Source organism: Chelonoidis abingdonii, chromosome 25 (assembly GCF_003597395.2).
Source record: "Chelonoidis abingdonii isolate Lonesome George chromosome 25, CheloAbing_2.0, whole genome shotgun sequence".
Classification (NCBI taxonomy): domain Eukaryota; kingdom Metazoa; phylum Chordata; order Testudines; family Testudinidae; genus Chelonoidis; species Chelonoidis abingdonii.
Genome location: NC_133793.1, coordinates 20,693,744 through 20,711,606, shown reverse-complemented (window position 1 = coordinate 20,711,606; position 17,863 = coordinate 20,693,744). Strand labels below are relative to the sequence as shown.

General features: G+C 43.5%; 2 protein-coding genes across 7 annotated transcripts in view; one reads left to right on the top strand and one right to left on the bottom strand.

The window, feature by feature from the left end:
- The window catches only part of HNRNPR (heterogeneous nuclear ribonucleoprotein R), a 667,870-nt gene that overhangs the window by 356,946 nt on the left and 293,061 nt on the right, over positions 1-17,863 (top strand). The window lies entirely within an intron of this gene.
- EYA3 (EYA transcriptional coactivator and phosphatase 3) overlaps positions 1-17,863 on the bottom strand; it is a 146,264-nt gene that overhangs the window by 58,477 nt on the left and 69,924 nt on the right. For 3 of the 4 annotated variants that reach the window (XM_032805937.2, XM_032805942.2, XM_032805944.2), the window contains one exon: positions 8,427-8,564. The exons of the other annotated variant lie outside the window; for it this stretch is intronic. In XM_032805937.2, the coding sequence (XP_032661828.1) occupies positions 8,427-8,564 (138 nt within the window). The remainder of the gene's footprint in view (positions 1-8,426; positions 8,565-17,863) is intronic. 4 annotated transcript variants of the gene reach the window in all.

Here is a 17,863-nt window from a genome sequence, read left to right as displayed (position 1 = left end):
TTTTACACCTCTCTGCAGAACAGTGCCTCACCTCCCATGATGAACTAACCTCGTCTATCTCAGCTTGCTTGCTAGCATATATATACTGCGCCCTAGGAAATTTCACTACCTGCCGTCTGAAGAAGGGGTATTCACCCACGAAGTCACGCCCAACGTCTGTAGTCTATTAAGGTGCACAGGTTCTCTGCTGCTTTGTTGGTATTTGTACAGATAGAAAAATCAACAAATCAATCAAAATTAACGTTGAGAGAAATCTGAATAGCATATTTAATTAGTTTTGATAACATTTTTATCCACTTGTGGACGGGCTTTAACAATTACTTCGCTCTCACTGAATTCACACTTCAGGAAATCTAAAACCCAATTTAAAATTACATATAAGCTACTCCATCATACTGAGACACTGTTGGTATTTAACATCTTTAATCCATGTGAATTAACAAGTATTTTCTGGAACGGTCCCTTGAGATCACTGTGAGCAGCTCTGTGGACAGACATTGACACTTACAGATACAACATTTACTAGTACAAGACATAAGACACGGCTGTCTGGGTCGACCAAGAAGTCCATCTAGCCCAGATATCGTCTACTGACAGTGGCCCAATGCCAGGCCCCAGAAGGAGTGAACCGTAACAGGTCATGATCAATGTGATCTCTCCAGCCATCCATTCCTCACTCTGACACAACAGAGGCTAGGGACAACCATTTCTTACCGATCTGGCTATAGCTATTTATTGGACTTCACCATGAATTGTCAGTTCTTTTTAAGCTGTTATAGTCCTAAGCTTCACAACCTCTCAGTGTAGGAGTTCCCAGCCTTGTTGTGCACTGTGTTGAAGCAACTCTTTTATTTGTTTTAACCTCTGCCTAATTATTTTATTTGTGACCCAGTGTTGTATTATGGGGATAAGTAATACTTTCCTTATCACTTTCTCATATCAACTCATGATTTTATATACCTCTATCATATCCCCCCTTAGTCTCCTCTTTTCCAAGCTGAAGAGGCCTAGCCTGTTTAATCTTTCCTCATATGGGACCCTCTCCAACCCCCTAATCATTTTAGTTGCCCTTTTCTGAACCTTTTCTAGTGCTAGAATATCTTTTTTGAGGTGAGGAGACCACATCTATACACAGTATTCGAGATGCAGGCATACCATGGATTTATATAAGGCCAATAATATATTCTCAGTCTTATTCTCTATCCCCTTTTTAATGATTCTTAACATCCTGTTTGCTTTTTTTGACCACCTCTGCGCACTGCGTGGACATCTTCAGAGACCTATCCATGATGACTCCAAGATCTTTTTCCTGACTCGTTGTAACTAAATTAGCTCCCATCATATTGTATGTATAGTTGGGGTTATTTTTTCCAAACCCACTGCACCGCGCCTAGTGCAATGGGGCCCTGATCTTAGAAATCAGAGATGTAGTGCTGCAAGTGACCTCTTGATGTGATCTAGTCCATTCCCCTTTGCTGAGGCAGCGTTAAGTATACCTAGACCATCCCTGACGAGCGTTTGTCTAACCTGTTCTTAAAAACCCTCCAGTCATGGGGATCCCCCAGGCAACCTGTTCCAATGCTTAACTATCCTTAGAAAGCTTATCCTAAAATCAAACCTAAATCTTCCTAGAAGGTTGCATTTTCAGTCAATTTTAGTTCACCTGAATCCCTGGAGGCCCTCGGGGCCACCCTTTGGGGACAGATGTAAATTAGCAGCATTTATGGTTTTGAAGTAGCAGAATAGTAGATTAGACTGCGGCCTGTTTTGGGTCTCAGGAGGCCGAAACACAAAATGACAAGTCCAGTGAAATCCAAGTGTACACATTAGATTCAATGAGAGAATGCCATTATGCCTCCATTATGCCTGCCCAAACTACATAAAAATAAAGGTTCCTGGTAGCATAGACTATAAAGAGAACATTGTGGAAACTGCACAGTATCACCTATCTTATCTCCTGCCATAAAAAAAGAAAAAATCATTTTCAACAGATACCACCTATGGAGGAATCTCAGCATGAGACTGAAAAACAGCCCAGGCTCTTCAATGATTTGGTGTTTTCCCATCCTTGAGGGAGGCAGCAGAAGGGAAGAGTTCACACCAGGCCCTTCCTGGCCATCGAATGCTGCCTCCTGGCGGTCTAGATGCTGCCCTTTGAGGATTCCAGTCAGTTCCTTCAATTTAGTAGGAGGTGAAGCTCCCGAAAAGAAAAACTGATCCAAGATGTGCCTTAGAGAAAAAAGAAAACCCCGGTACAAGAAAAAAAATCCCAAGAAAGGCGACCTTCCCTCAGAGAGGTAAGAGAGAACCCTCCAAGATGGCATCTCAAGAAATGCAGAATGACAGTGAGGTAATGCTCTCTTCTCTAAAGACACCATTCGTGCAGGAACGCCACCCTGAAGAGGAAGCCCCAAGGAAAGAGGAGTTTAGCACATTTAGAAGACGCCCTTTCTCAGAATAATGCACACAGCACAGCTATCTGGAAACTCTCCTCACCAACCCAGAAGCTGAACTCTGCAATGGATCCTGTGGAGGCCTCAGAGGAATTTCATCACCTTGGGATCCCTGTGCCCCAGACAGAAGCCTTAGAAAGGAAAGGGGAAGATGGGGAACAACTGCACAAGGTGATGTGTTCTTGGAGAAAGAGAACCAACTATTTATTGTGAGCCCCAGTTGGGTGGAATCTCTCAATAGGAAACACCTAGTGCCCTACCTCTGCTTCACCCACACTGGCAGAGCCATTGGCCCCATGCAGAATCCATTAAGAACTACAGAAACTCCTTTGAAAAGTCTGTGGGGGGGAAAATCTGATTCCTGCTCCCAGTATGGAACTAGGAGCAGCCTGAGAGCCCACAGAGTGGAGGGCTGGGGGGAAGAGAATGGTTGGGGAAGCCGGTCAGGAAGCCAGGTAACCAGGACACCTGTAGGATCTTCTGGGGAAACCTGCAAAGCTTAAGAGCTCTGTAGGGCTAGAGGAGTCATTAGGGTCAAAGTGAGGTGGAGTCCTTGTGCTGCTGCTGTGCCCCTACTGTTCACAGGTACCCATGGTGGCACATTGTAAATCCCTCACCTTTGTGAACAGTACAGAATGGTTTTGCAACACTAAGCATAACAAGATTTTCCACCTTTATCTTGAGTCCCAGGACTTGCCCTTGCCTACCCCTTGGGATCAAAGAAGCATCTCAGATTTGAGCAAAGAATGGCCACAGGCCACACACACTTTCCGAAGTTGAAATAAAAGATTTTTGATGAGTTAGAGGGGAGGCCAAGATTAGGCTTACAATGGAAAGCAAGTCTCAACCTTAACCAGGGACAGGAGACTGCTGCTACATTAAAATGGATCAAAGATACTACAGAAAGGAAAAAAACATATTGGGATTCTGGTAGCAACACAGACAATCTCCCCTTCATGCTTCCTCTTGTTACCCAACACCCTGAGGATATTGCCTTGTCATGGCCCACCTGTTTACACATTGTAACTTACCAGGTCTTTAACAGGGTTATGTTCACCTGTCAGCAATGCTCTTTCAGCAACCGCCTGATACAGGTTACCCTGATGGTCAACAACTTTTCTGTGTGTAACAAATACAGCAACACTGTTCTGCTCTGCTGACATGCCAAAAGGAACTATCCCCATGTTCCATGTTTAAATGGAGTCACAGAAGTTTGTGTCTACCTTCTGTTACCCCTTTCCCTCACCCCCGGTTTTCTTTACTTCTCCCTCCTGTTTCCAGATTGCTTCTCCAGACCCTGCATTTTCACCGTCCCCCTCACTGCTCCGTTCACCCCAGAATGCTCTGCTTCGACCATCCTAAAATGCCCTATTCTACTCTGCTTCACAAGCTAATAACAGAGAGCAGAGCAAAGCAGAAGTAGAATTGACAAATTTCATAAGTTTAACTTGGCTGCTTTGCTCCTATATGGAGTGGAGCAGTGAGGGAGACAAGGAACAAGCGGTTCCTTCCACATCTGACCAGAATGGTTTGTGTCCCCTCTGGCATGCAGGGCAGGAATTGTGGGTTCCTGGGTGTATACATTAGCAAAATTAGCTCAAAGAACATCTGCTTTTCAGCTCCCTGGGGAGCATTCATGTTCATCTGAGTATACTATCCAAGTTTGCAAAGTCAGTAAGTGCACCTGGGCATTCACTAGAGTTCTGAGCCATGGCATTACTTAGGTAGAAGTCTGAAGACCAAAACATGCAGAACTTGGATTAAAATACATATCGACTGGGCCAATAATACAGCATAACCACATACCACTGAATACATACTATCTTGTAAGTTCAGTCAGGCTTTTAGGGTTTGTTTTAAAGGGCATTTATTCTGAATAATTATGGTTACGTAACATTCAGACTCTAGCTGCCGCCTTATCTCCCTTAGCCCCTTTGACTCTGAAGTCATCAAACAATCTGTTCTACTAAAGTGCTTTTCCATTCTTCCTGCTCTGCCCTTGATCCTTTCCATTTTGGATTCTGCTCTTTACACTACATTAATGGCCTCCCCAGGATCACCACTACTGGCTTTCTAATAGCTACAACTACAGTGATCTTTCTTGCCCTCATCTTTCTTGCTTTCTGTTACTTTTGACACAGCTGATCATGTTCTCTTCCAATCTCATCTCTTCTGTGTGTCAGAGATCTCCGGCATCTCCTCTTACCTTGCTGACTGCATCTTATTCTGCAGCATGTCCTTTAATAGGGGAGGAGCAGTTCTCTCTTGGTGTCCCAAATAGTTCTAGGTTTCAGAGTGGTAGCCATGTTAGTCTGTATCAGCAAAAACAACGAGGAGTCCTTGTGGCACCTTAGAGACTAAGGCATTTATTTGGGCATAAGCTTTTGTTCTGTTCTCGGTATCCACCTCTTCTCCTCTCCCAGTGACCGTAACTTCTCGGATACTTTCAACTATCACCTTCATGGTGAGGTTACCAAATCTACCACATTCACTCCCAAAACTTACCTGATCTTTCCTCCTAACTCCACCATTCCATCTCCCTTCCTTTTCTGTCTACACTGATAACTTCTCCCTCCCTCTCTTCCAGGCTCATATCTCAGTGCTCTCTCCTCCTCCCAGCATCCAGTGCCTTGCTAAATTCTAAAGCTTTTCTTCCTACTATCCTCCAAATTCATCCTCCCCTCACTATCCCCAAGGCAAAGACCTCGCTCCTCTTTCCCTTTAACCATCTCCTGCTTGGCCAAAAGCCGCTGTTAAATTTGCACCTCCTCTGCTCAGACCATACCAGCCTTTTCATTCAGACTTCCTGTCATCCTCAACAAGCCCTACCTCAGCATGCCCCTGGTTACATCTAGCATGGGCACTCACACATCCACAGAACACCAGACATTCCAGTATTTCTGGGAATGAGTGGGCTGACCCCCAGTTGTGTGACCCACACACCATGCCATATGATGGACACCATTTTGAAAAGTGTACTACTGCACCCTCATACAGCAAGGTCATGCCAGAGGGGAGGGAGCTCTTCAAAATGGCTTCCCTCGTCCAATACCTGGTGAAACCTACATCCAGGCCATGGCTACACTGGCACTTTACAGCGCTGCAACTGGGGTGTGAAAAAACACCCCCCTGAGCGCTGCAAGATGCAGCGCTGTAAAGTGTCAGTGTAATCAGGGTGACAGCGCTGGGAAAGCGGCTCCCAGCGCTGCACGCTACACCCATAAGGGATGTGGTTTACAGGCAGCGCTGGGAGAGCTCTCTCCCAGCGCTGCGGCTTTGACTACACTCACACTTCGCAGCGCTGCCGGGGCAGCGCTTTGAAATGTCTAATGTAGCCATGGCCCCAGTTTGGTCTCAGTACAGGACGGGGGACAATCCTTAGAAAAGCTACTGTCTGGCTTAAAACTAGCCTGCTTAGCTACATCATAACTCACTCTTCTCTCCTTTCCCTGTCCTCTTGCCAGCCTATCTCCTTTTGCCACCTCTGGTTTTTCCCTCTTTATCATGCTGCCCTAAATCCAGAACATTCTCCCTCTCCTCATCAAGTGCCTTCTCTCTCTTTCAGCCTCACCTCTTAATCTCCTCCCACAACTCCAGTCACCATGCATGAAGTTACCATCCTTCATGTCACTCAGGCCCATCCCTGTGGGTTATCTCCCTCTTTCTAGAGACCCATGACCAGGCAGTGCCTAAACCCTGGCAATTTTTCCTGAGTAACATCCTTTCCTCTCCATCCACAACTCCCTCTTGATTCCCATCGCCTTGTGTCTTGACTGCTGTACCCTCCTCCTTTCCAGCCTGCACAAATCCCATCTTGCCTCATTTGTATCCATTCAAAGTGCTGCTGCAGAGATCATTTTCCTAATCCGTGGCTTTGAGCACATCACTCCTCTCTCTGCATCCTTCCATTGGGTCCTGGTTCTCCATTGCACCAAACACAAACTATTGTCTTCACTTCCACGGCCTTTCAAGCCCTACTCCCACCCATCTATTCTCTGTCTCGTAATCGTAACGCTGCTCTGCCCACGATAGTGCCCTTCTGTGCCTACTGGTTAACCTTTCAAACGCATCTTTGGGCTGTCCCCCCGGCTGCACTTGGGAGGAAGTGCCTGGAACCATCAGCAAAGCACCTCAGTATCTTCCTTCCAATCCCTCCCGAAAATCCCCTGATTCCTGCAACAGTTAGGCAGGTGGTGACCACTGCCCATCATGGTGAGCAGTGCTGTATGATTGTTTCATGGTTCTCCTCCATCTGTCTGTTCTAGCCACCTCTTCTCTCATCTCAGACTTCAATTAGAAGTTCTTTGGAACAGAAACTATCTTTTTGTTATACATGTACTGTGTCTACCACAATGGGGTCATAATCACTGACTGAGGCTCCTAGGTGCTGCTGCAATACAAATAAATAAATCTCTCCTTCCTTCTCCTCACTACTAATCCCCGCTTCTCTTTCTCCTGAATTGCCGTCCCATGTCTTGTCTTTCTGTCTCATTCTGATGGTGGTGATGTGGGGTATGACAGAAGTAATGAATAGCTCATATTGGAGCTTGCAAAACTCTCTCTAGAAAATGTCTTTGTCTCTATATGATAAGACAATAATAGTGACAGTGAAAAAAGCTGGACAATTCAAAGGAAAGGCTAACACTTTCCAGAAAGCACAATTATGCTCTGAAAGGCGGTTCCATTCAAATGATAACATGGGGCTCCAAATTTATACCCTCACTGCGTATCAAATGTGTGCAGTTTGTAAGTGAAAAGCCTCAAACTCCAAGGATCTGAGGGTCAAGTTGGATTCCCTTTACCTCTTCCTTCACCCCTGGTGAGCCTGTATTCTGCAACTGGAACTTAGATGGCAATTCTAGTGATGGTGCAGGACGCAGACAGCATCCAGCAACCTCTTACATATCATCTTATTTTTGTGGTAATTTCCAAAGGAGTGAAAATTTATTTTTGTCAGCAAAGGTACACAGAGAACAGCTTCCCTGAAAGGTGCCGTTTCTAGACAGACAGTCACTTTTCCAATTTTAACTCACAACATGTCGTACACCTTGGCAGGAGGTTAGACTAGATGTTTCCAGCAGTCCCTTCTAACCCTATGATGGGAAATGAGTTCAGGATAAATGCATCCTTGGGCCTTTCCTGCTCACAATGCAGTGAGCTGAGAAAACATCAGCCTTAATGATCCACTTCATCAGCTGTACAATTTAAGTCATGTTAAAGTCCACACAAATGAGAAACTAGCACTTCTTGAAATTCCTTTCTGAAAAGACATTTCTGGGACGTTTTCAAAAATCCAGGAAATTAGTCAAAGGATTAATTTTCACCAGAAAACACATTTCCACTAATAACATGGCAAAAAATCAAACCTGAAACAAGTAACTTTGTATACATTTTTTATAACTAAGCAGCACTTGCTTCCCAATATTAAAATGTGAGTCCCTGGCAGGGGCGGGGGGTGAATATTTGTATCCCGCTCTAGTGTCTACAACTTCACTCTCTAGCTGACCTTGTATAGTGAAGCAAGCACACACACTGGTACCCAGTGCAGACCATCTCTGCCACCCTAGCTGGCACACAGAAAAGAACACCCTTTACCTCAAGAAGCAACACATGAATCTTAGAGCAACTCATGCCCAGGACTGCTAAGAAACAGCTTGAACTACAAGAGCATTCTGAGGAGTGGCATGCAAGTGAACAACATTCAGTCTCCTCTTTCCCACTCCGCCTTTGTTCTTCACCCTGTTAGGATTCAGCAGCATGGCATAAGCCAGCTGGGTGCAGGCAGAGCTCTATATAGAGTACAAACCACACACACACACACACAGGGTCTGGAGCGTAGAAGAAGAGAAAAATATGGCTTGCAAGGCACAGAGAAGCATGCACAAACCAAGAGCAAACATGCTGGTCTCTTTATTTGTGGTATCTGGACACAAAAGGTGGAGAGAGATGTAGATAAAAACCATGCCAAGTTACCTTGAATAGGATAAGAATAATGTGCTGGGCAGGGCTGGCTTGTGGTTAACCCTGTAGTGCAGGTAAGAACATTGTGCTGACTTGGAGATGGAGTCTGAATTAAACCACTTTCAGGTTTCATACCTGGCCACAGTGCACCTGAATCAGATAAATTGGACCAGTTACAAACAAATACACTGGGACCAAACAGCATGCTTACTACCCGAGAACAGTTTGTCTGCTTGTTACCAAAGTAAATGACTGACAAAGTCACATATAAAAAACAATATTGCTTTTATTTTGCAATAGCAAATTCCTGATTCTCGGGTTGGATTTGAGCTGCTGAGATTACAGTTTTCTTTTTCAGCTAGCTTTGAGACCAGCAAGGGTAGTTTCTAAACCTTTCAATGGAAAATTCTTTGACCCAACAATAGGAGCTATTATGATGCTGGCACCAAGGAGCCACTCATCACTCTCTAGGACTTGGACTGCTACACAGTGTTCTCAGTAGCCCAGACTGCTACTCAGTGAGATAATGATCCAGTGCTCATTTAGTCAATGGTAGTCCTTCCATTGGCTTCAATGGACACTGGGTGGCTCTTACAGCATTAAAGGGGAATTCAACTTCCTATCTAGTACTTTAAAAAAACAGAAGAAAGAAGAAAAAAGAATAATTAAAAGTAGTGTCAGATCCTACACCTGCCCCTGAATCTCCAGCCGATTCATGTGGTTTTAAAATTACACTTGACTGTTTAAAAAAATTCTTTCCCTTGTTTCTGTGCAAACTGACACAAATGGGGAAAATGACTGACTGCTTTCAGGGGAAAACAGTGAAATTGACTGTATAGGCAGGGATCACAAATGCACAAAGTAAACAAACTGCAAACATGAGAAATAAGCTTTTCCTCAAATCTCTTACAGGTATTGCTTAAGATCACTGGAATTGTAACAACAGTGGCACACATATAGCAGTATGACTTCTCAATCCACATGTCCCTTTAAGGCTCTGCCTACTGCACTCAGGCTGGAACTGAATCAGCAAGAACAGCATCTCAATAAGGCAGCCTAGTCAGGAGCAGGGCTCTGCAGACCTCCTCAAGTTCCTGATTTCAACTGCTTTCTGAACTAAATCCAACATCAGCAATAACAAAAAATGTGGAAATGGCAGAAGTGCTAAATGACTTTTTTGTTTCAGTTTTCACCAAAAAGGTTAGTAGTGACTGGATATCTAACATAGTGAATACCTGTGAAAATGAAGTAGGATCAGAGGCTAAAATAGGGAAAGAAAAAGTTAAAAATTACTTAGACAAGTTAGATGTATTCAAGTCACCAGGGCCTGATGAAATACATCCTAGAATACTCAAGGAACTGACTGAGGAGCTATCTAAGCCACTAGCAATTATTTTTGAAAAGTCATGGAAGACTGGAAAAGGGCAAGTATAGCGCCCATCTATAAAAAAGGAATAAGGACAACCCAGGAAATGACGGATCAGTCAGCTTAACTTCAGTACTCGGAAAGATAATGGAGCAAATAATTAAGCAATCAAGTTGCAAATATCTAGACGATAAATAAGGTGATAAGTAACACCATGGATTTGCACAAGGGCCAAGTGGCTGAGATAGAACTGCTAAAGAGACTCTTCATTTTCTGACAGCCTCTCCCCCATTTTAACTGGGAAATCTTACAAGTAGGATTACTTTTGTTTGTTTGTATTTAATTTCCAAGTTCCTTCTTTTACTTTTAAGTAGAAGAGGACAGAGGAAAGCAAAATATTCTCATTTGTCTGGCTCAATGGCAGCTACCAGCTTCTAGACATTTCCTTTACCTTTAAAAAAAAAATCTTTCCCATGCCAATGTTGGTGCATAGCGCAGAAGCCAGCATCTTCCATTCCTCTGTCATTTGCTGCTGCTTCCATTTGTTCTGTGGTGTTGAGGTAAACCAGTGGTCCCCCACCTTTTTGTCTGGCGGGCGCCAGATGAAGGATCGTGGCGGCGGTGGAGCATCCACCGAAATGCCGCTGAATTTCTGTAACATTTCGGCAGCGACGCCTCTTGATGACATCACTTGTCAGCGGCAAGTGGTGTCATTGAGAGGCAGCAAACACGGCAGCTAACACGGCTACCCCTCTGATACTTGACACCATGCAAGGCACTGCATTTAGCTGTATTGAGAGGCGTCGCCGCCGAAATGCCACAGAAATTTGGCAGCATTTCGACAGATGCTCCCCCACGGGCCAGGACTTGGGCACATTTAGATGCCCCCGCAGGTGCCATGGCACCCATGGGCACCACGTTGGGAACCCCTGAGATAAACTATTCATCCGTTCCTGCTAAGGGTTCTTCTTAAGGTTTCTTTTAGGCACCCTCATTTCCTCGCACCAGTTGGCTTCCACTTGACAGCTTCATGTGGGAATCTGCGTGTGGGAGTGCTGCAGAAAGATCTTGGGGTCATAGTGGATCACAAGGTAAATATGAGTGAACAGTGAAACACTGTTGCAAAAAAAAAAAAAAAAAAACAACATAATTCTGGGATATATTAGCAGGAGAGTGATAAGCAAGAAATGAGAAGTCAATCTTCCACTCTACTCAGCACTGATTAGGCCTCACCTGGAGTAGTGTGTCCAGTTCTGGGCACCACATTTCAGGAAAGTGGTGGACAAATTGGAGACAGTCCAGAGAAGAGCTACAAAAATGATTAAAGGTCTAAAAAATATGACCTATGAGGGAAGACTGAAACAATTGAGTTTGTTTAGTCTGGAGAAGAGAAGACTGAAAGGGGACATGATAACAGTTTTCAAGAACATAAAAGGTTGTTACAAGGAGAAGGCAGAAAAATTATTCTCTTTAACCTCTGCAGATAGGAAAGAAGTAATGGGCTTAAACTGCAGCAAGGGCAGTTTAGGTTGGACATTAGGAAAATCTTCCTAACTATCAGGGGAGTTAAGCACTGGAATAAATTGCCTACAGAGGTTGTGAAATCTCCATCACTGGAGATTTAAGAGCAGGTTAGACAAACACCTGTCCTACAATTCTATGATTCTACATGCCCCAAATATGTCCAGTGTTTCCTTCTGATTCAGGTGGAAACAAGCTGCTGGCTGGTGATTCTTGGATCTTTTAACTGGTGAAGAGTCTTTCCAATCAATGTCCAGAATCTTTCATATGCACTTATTTTTGAAGGTGTCTAATTTTCTGTCTAATGTCTTAATAGACCTCCAGCTCTCGCAGCCATATTTTAGCACCAAAATTATGTCTGAATTGAAAATTCAGGTTTGTTCTGCTGATGTATATATTTGATTTCCATACTTTGTTGAGTTTAGTAAATGCTGCGGATGCCTTTCCTGCTCTTGATGTCACTTCCTTTTTGAGGTCTCCACTGGCTAACATGGTGCTGCCCAGATAGATGAACTGTTCTACTTTCTTGATATTTCTGCCTTTTAATGTGTTGTTAATGATTGATGTCTGGGTTTCAAAGGCGTTTGTTTTAGCATAACTAATTTTGAGCCCTGCGTGGTCTGCTTTTTTTGCCAAGTTGTCTGTCTCTGTTTGTAACTTTGCAGGGGATGTTGTTCAGTTGCACAATATCATTAAAGTCTAGTTCTTCTAGGCATTTGCCACCTATCCATGGTATACCGGTATTTGTATTCTTCATTATCCAGTATATGGTGATGCCAAACAAGAGCGCAGATAAAATGCAGCCCTGTTTCATGCCACTGTCCACACTGAACCACTCTGTGGTTTGGTTGTTCATCCTTACAAGACTACTTCACATCTTTGTATGTGGCCTTAATGAATTGATGTAATACTGAAGAAAATTGTACAGTGACGTGTGCATCCATGAGAAGCCCATGACAGAACTTTCACAGCTCAGCTGGGTTTGAGTTATCACAGTGAAAGAAACTACTTTTTAAAAGTAGGAAGTAGTGTATTTTTCCCAATTTGATATACCATATATACTCATTCATTAGCCCATTTGTTTAAAAGCCAACCTCCCAAAAATGAATAGGTAAAAATAGCAAAAACTGTATGACCCTTTCATAAGCCGACCCCATATTTCAGGGTTTGGAAAACTTTGGCTCCTGGCCTGTCAGGATAAGTTGCTGGTGAGTTGGCATGTTTTGTTCACTTGGAGCACCTGCAGGCATGGAGCCCCTCAGCTCCCTCTGGCCACGTTTCGCCGCTCCCAGCCAATGGGAACTGCAGGAAGTGTCGTGGCCTGTCAGGTAAACACCCTGGTGGGAAGCAGCGTGGGCCGAGGGATGTGCTGGCCGCCGCTTCCTGCCACCCCCAATGGGAACTGCAATCGGCTGAACCTGTGGATGCGGCAGGTAAACAAACTGGCCGGCCCACCACAGTGCTTACCCTGGCGAGCCGTGGGCCAAAGGTTGCTGATTCTTGTATTAGATATTCAATTCAATCATTCCATAGAGTTTAAAATCATCAAATTTTGGTGTAGACCCATTTATAAGCCAACCCCCACTCTTTGATGTGTCACTTTTTTACCAAAAATATTCTGCTTATGAATAAGTATATACGGTAATTCAAAGATGGTTGAACACAACTGGCTCAAATTTGCCGAAGAAAACTTCATTTTGGGGCTGAGATCAAACATGAAAAGAGGGGTTCAGAAGGAAACTCCTTTTTCAACCCTAACTACAGTGATCACTAAGCACAACTGCTATAAAAATACCTACATATGTTAAGGTGATGTAACATATTTTATAAAGCCATTCACATTATTGTTATAGAGAGCAAGGATAATGCCAAACGAACCATTTGGGCTGAAATTTTCCATGCTGGGCATCTACCTCAGATGGAATTTATTTATATATGAAAGTTTCAGCAAAAGTGGTTCAGCTGTCCATTAGGGGGAAATGCACAGAATCACAGGACTGGAAGGGACCTCGAGATGTCATCTAGTCCAATCCTCTGCACTCATGGCAGGACTAAGTATTCTCTAGACCACTGCTGACAGGTGTTTGTCTAACCTGCTCTTAAAAATCTTCAATGACGGAGATTCCACAACCTCTCCAAGCAATTTATTCCAGTGCTTAACCACCCTGACAGTTAGGAAGTTTTACCTAATGTCCAAACTAAACCTTCCTAGCTGCAATTTAAGCCCATTGCTTCTTGTCCTATCCTCAGAGGTTAAGAACAACAATTTTTCTCCCTCCTCCTTGTAACAACCTTTTGTGTACTTGAAAACTGTTATGTCCCCTCTGTCTTCTCTTTTCCAGACTAAACAAACCCAATTTTTTCAATCTTTCCTCATAGGTCATGTTTTCTAAATCTTTAATCATTTTTGTAGCTCTTCTCTGGAGTGTTTTCAATTTGTCCACACCTTTCCTGAAATGTGATGCCCAGAACTGGACACAATACTCCAGGTGAGGCCTAATCAGTGCTGAGTAGAGTGGAAGATTGACTTCTCATGTCTTGCTTATAACTGTCCTGCTAAAATAGCCCAGAATGATGTTCACATTTTTTGCAGCAGTGTTACACTGTTGACTCATATTTATCTTGTGGTCCACTATGACCCCCAGATCCCTTTCTGCAGTACTACTTCCTAGGTGGTCATGTCATTTCCCATTTTGTATATGTGCAACTGATTGTTCCTTCCTAAGTGGAGTACTTTGCTTTTGTCCTTATTGAATTTCATCCTATTTACTTCAGACCATTTCTCCAGTTTGTCCAGATCATTTTGAATGATAATCCTATCCTCTAAAGCACTTGCAACCCCGCCTAGCTTGGTATCGTCCACAATCTTTATCAGTGTCACTTATCTTTTCATGCCACTATCTAAATCAGTGATGAAGATATTGAACAGAACCAGACCCAGAACTGATCCCTGTGGGACCCTATTTGCTATGCCTTTCCAGCATGACTGCGAACCACTTTTAATGGTATTCCAACCAGTTATGCACCCACCTTGTAGTAGCTACATCTAGGTTTCATTTCCCTAGTTTCTTTATGAGAAGATCATGCAAGACAGTATCAAAAGCTTTACTAAAGTCAAGATATACCACATATACCACATCTACCCTCTATCCACAAGGCTTGCTACCCTGTCAAAGAAAAGCTATCAGTTGGTTTGACACAATTTGTTCTTGACAAATCCATGCTGTTACTTATCACCCTATTATCATCTAGATGTTTGAAAACTGATTGTTTAATTATTTGCACCATTATCTTTCCAGGTACAGAAGTTAAACTGACTGGTCTGTAATTCCCTGTGTTGCCCTTATTTCCCTTTTTATAGATAGGCACTATATTTGCCTTTTTCCAGTCTTCTGGAATCTCTCCTGTCTTCCATGACTTTTCAAAGATAATCGCTAATAGTTCAGACCTCAGTCAGCTTTTTGAGTATTCTAGGATGTATTTCATCAGGTGTTGGTAACTTGAAGACATCTAACTTGTCTAAGTAATTTTCAACTTGTTCTTTTACCTATTTTAGCCTCTGATCCTACTTCATTTTCACCTGCATTCACTATTTTAGACGTCCAATCACCACCAACCTTTTTGGTAAAAAATGAAACAAAAGTCATTAAGCACCTCTGCCATTTTCATATTTTCTGTTATTGTTCCCCCCCCCCTCGCCCATTGCTCTCCTTAAAAAAATGGAATAACTACTTTATTGAGAAGCTCTAGTGCCTCATGCATTTGGGGTCAGAAATGTATTTTTTCCCATCCTTCTGAAAGTCTGCTCAAATTTAGCCAAGTTTGCACATGCTCAGTAGAGTTTTGTTAGAGTCTGCCAAGGTTATTCTCCATCCATCCACATGGAGTATGCTCAGTCCCCTAGCTCCTACCTGTTGGCCAGCCTCAGCATGTGCTGTTCCCACAGAGTGACATCATCCTGGGGCTGTTATTAAACATGTTAAAACAATACATCTTTCAATGCCTACCTCACATTTGGTTAAGGACAAAATTTAAAAAATAGGAACCTACCATTAGACTCCTAAATCCATACTCAGACATGTAGTCAGGTTTTAAATGGTTCTGTGAATACAACAGCTCCTACTAAAGGCTACTCCTGGGGGAATTCTGCACCAAAAAATAAAAATTCTGTGCATGACATTTTAAATTTCTGCAAAATTTTGCAAATTTTGTCAAAACAACAACAATACAATCAAGCCAGTTTCAATTATTTTGGTAATTTATTTCAAAATACCTGTCAGCAAGCATGTCTGTAACAATACAGACAAAAAAAAAAGATTCTGATAAAAAAAATTTTTAAAAAAAATTTTTTTTACAAATAGATTCCTTACTAGGCATATTAATACAGAACTTTGAATAATTCATTCAAACTACAATACAGAAACATACTTCCTGCACCCATCAGAAGCAATGCAAAGGCTTGGGAGAGTTAGGGGTAACAGAGAAACTGAGGGAGAGGGAAGGAGCCTGGAGTGAACCTAGTGGGTTGTTGGGTATGGGTGGGAGATGTATGGAACAGGGTTTTTTTCGGAGGAGGGGAGGGACTGCTAGGGAGTTGGGGAGCCTCCTCCATGCAGACCCTGGCTGACCCAAAGTCTCTCCCATTTAGTCACGCACATCTGTCCCTGTTCCCACACCCCACATTCCCGTGTGGCTCTGCAGCCCTCCTCTCCCATCCCCATGTGGCCCTGCACCCACACTCCCATTCAGTCTCTGGCTCAATGCTGTCACCCCACTAGCTCTTGAGCTCGCACCCCAGTCTATCCAGCTCACTAGCCATTCTGAACACCAGTCTGTGACTCTTCCCCCACCCCTAGCAACCCTGTGTGCCCCACTTTGTTTGTCCTAACCAGGCTCCATGGGCAGGATGCTGTGATGAACTTCTGCTCCTGGGGGAATTCTGTGCCACTGTGCACAATTCCCCCCCACCCCACAGAAAATACATTCTGCTCAAGAAGAGCTGCAGTTCTGCCTTTTGCCCACAAGATGCTGCTGTGGTGCCAGAACAGCCAGCAACTGGCTGCATTCATGCTGCCGGCTGTTCCAGCACCATAGCGGCCTCTGGTGGATGAAAGGCAGAACTGCAGCACTTCTCAGGTAGATTGTATTTTCTGTGGGAAAAAAATTCTGCAGCCAGACATGAATTCTGCATGTGTACAGTAGTGGAGAATTCCCCCAGAAGCACTAATGGCAATGGGAGCTGCAGGGCTCTTAATGCTTTGGAAATCAGATCAATTCTTTAGTTGCCGAAATATGGACTTAGACACTAAATTTAAGTGCTGTTTAAAATCTTGGCCTAAACACTTTCACAAAAACAAGCACAAAAAAATCCCAACCAAATCCACACACTGTTAGAATAACCAATGAAACACATGTAAGAAGACAAGAGTACACACAAAGCAATACGTATTCTTCATGTTTACAGTAAATGAACCATCAGTGTGCAGGTCATCTATGTCAGCAACTGAAGCAACCTCTAAACAAATGCTCAAATTAACAGAAAACTATATGTGAATCTGAAACAACCTCCTGAAATCACAGACTGGATACACAGCAAGGCAGACACACATGCACTCAAGACCATAGCCTGGGAAGTCTGCAGAGGCAGACTGACATTCTTGTTTCATTTTGCTCAATACAGCCTGATTGTTCTATTTATTGGTACAGCGAACAGAGTGTTCCTGAACAGTGCATGAGAGTGAAGACCTAGCTATCGAGAGAGCTGCAGCACTGTAAGTTTCTCTGTGCTGACCCCCCGCTTCACATGGAAGGAATCGCTCCATGCGTGAAATGGGAATTCAGTCTCCACCACCCACACAGATCTCAGGATCTAACAAGATGGATGCCATGGAGGGCAAATGCAATGTAGGTACCCACTAGGGACTCTGCTGACACCATCAATTCAGATGACCTCTTTCCATGAACATCCCCAAAATGGTAATAAATCTCAGTCATTACTGACACTGTCTGGGCCAAAAGTGATGAAGCAAAAAGTCCTCAAAGTCACCCAATTCCCCGCACTATCCAAAGAGCCAGAATTTCTAACAGTCACTCCCACAGACATACATCCCCAAAGACTCCTAGTTCTATAGTTTTCATCCAGCTAGTGTCATGAATCTGGCACTGGAGGTTTTTTAAGAACAGGTTAGACACACACTTGTCAGGGATGAGCTAGATAATACTTAGTCCTGCCTGAGCGCAGGGGGCTAGACCAGATGACCTCTCGGGATCCCTTCTAGTCCTATGATTCTATCAAAGGGCAAATTTCTGAACGCTAATGCAGAAAAGGTGATCTGGAGAATTCAGACCCCCAATATATAAGTGATTAGATGAGAAATCATTACCACTAATATCAGCTTTTTTGTTTTTTTAACACGCATATTTTGACCCAAGAAACACCATCATTCTGCACCATTTCAACAGGCAGAGCTGGGGATAGAACCCAGGTCGCTAATAAAACTGAGCCAAGTCTCTTCCACTTTGTGAATCTTTTAGAAGCAACATGGCAAATTAGACAGTGTTG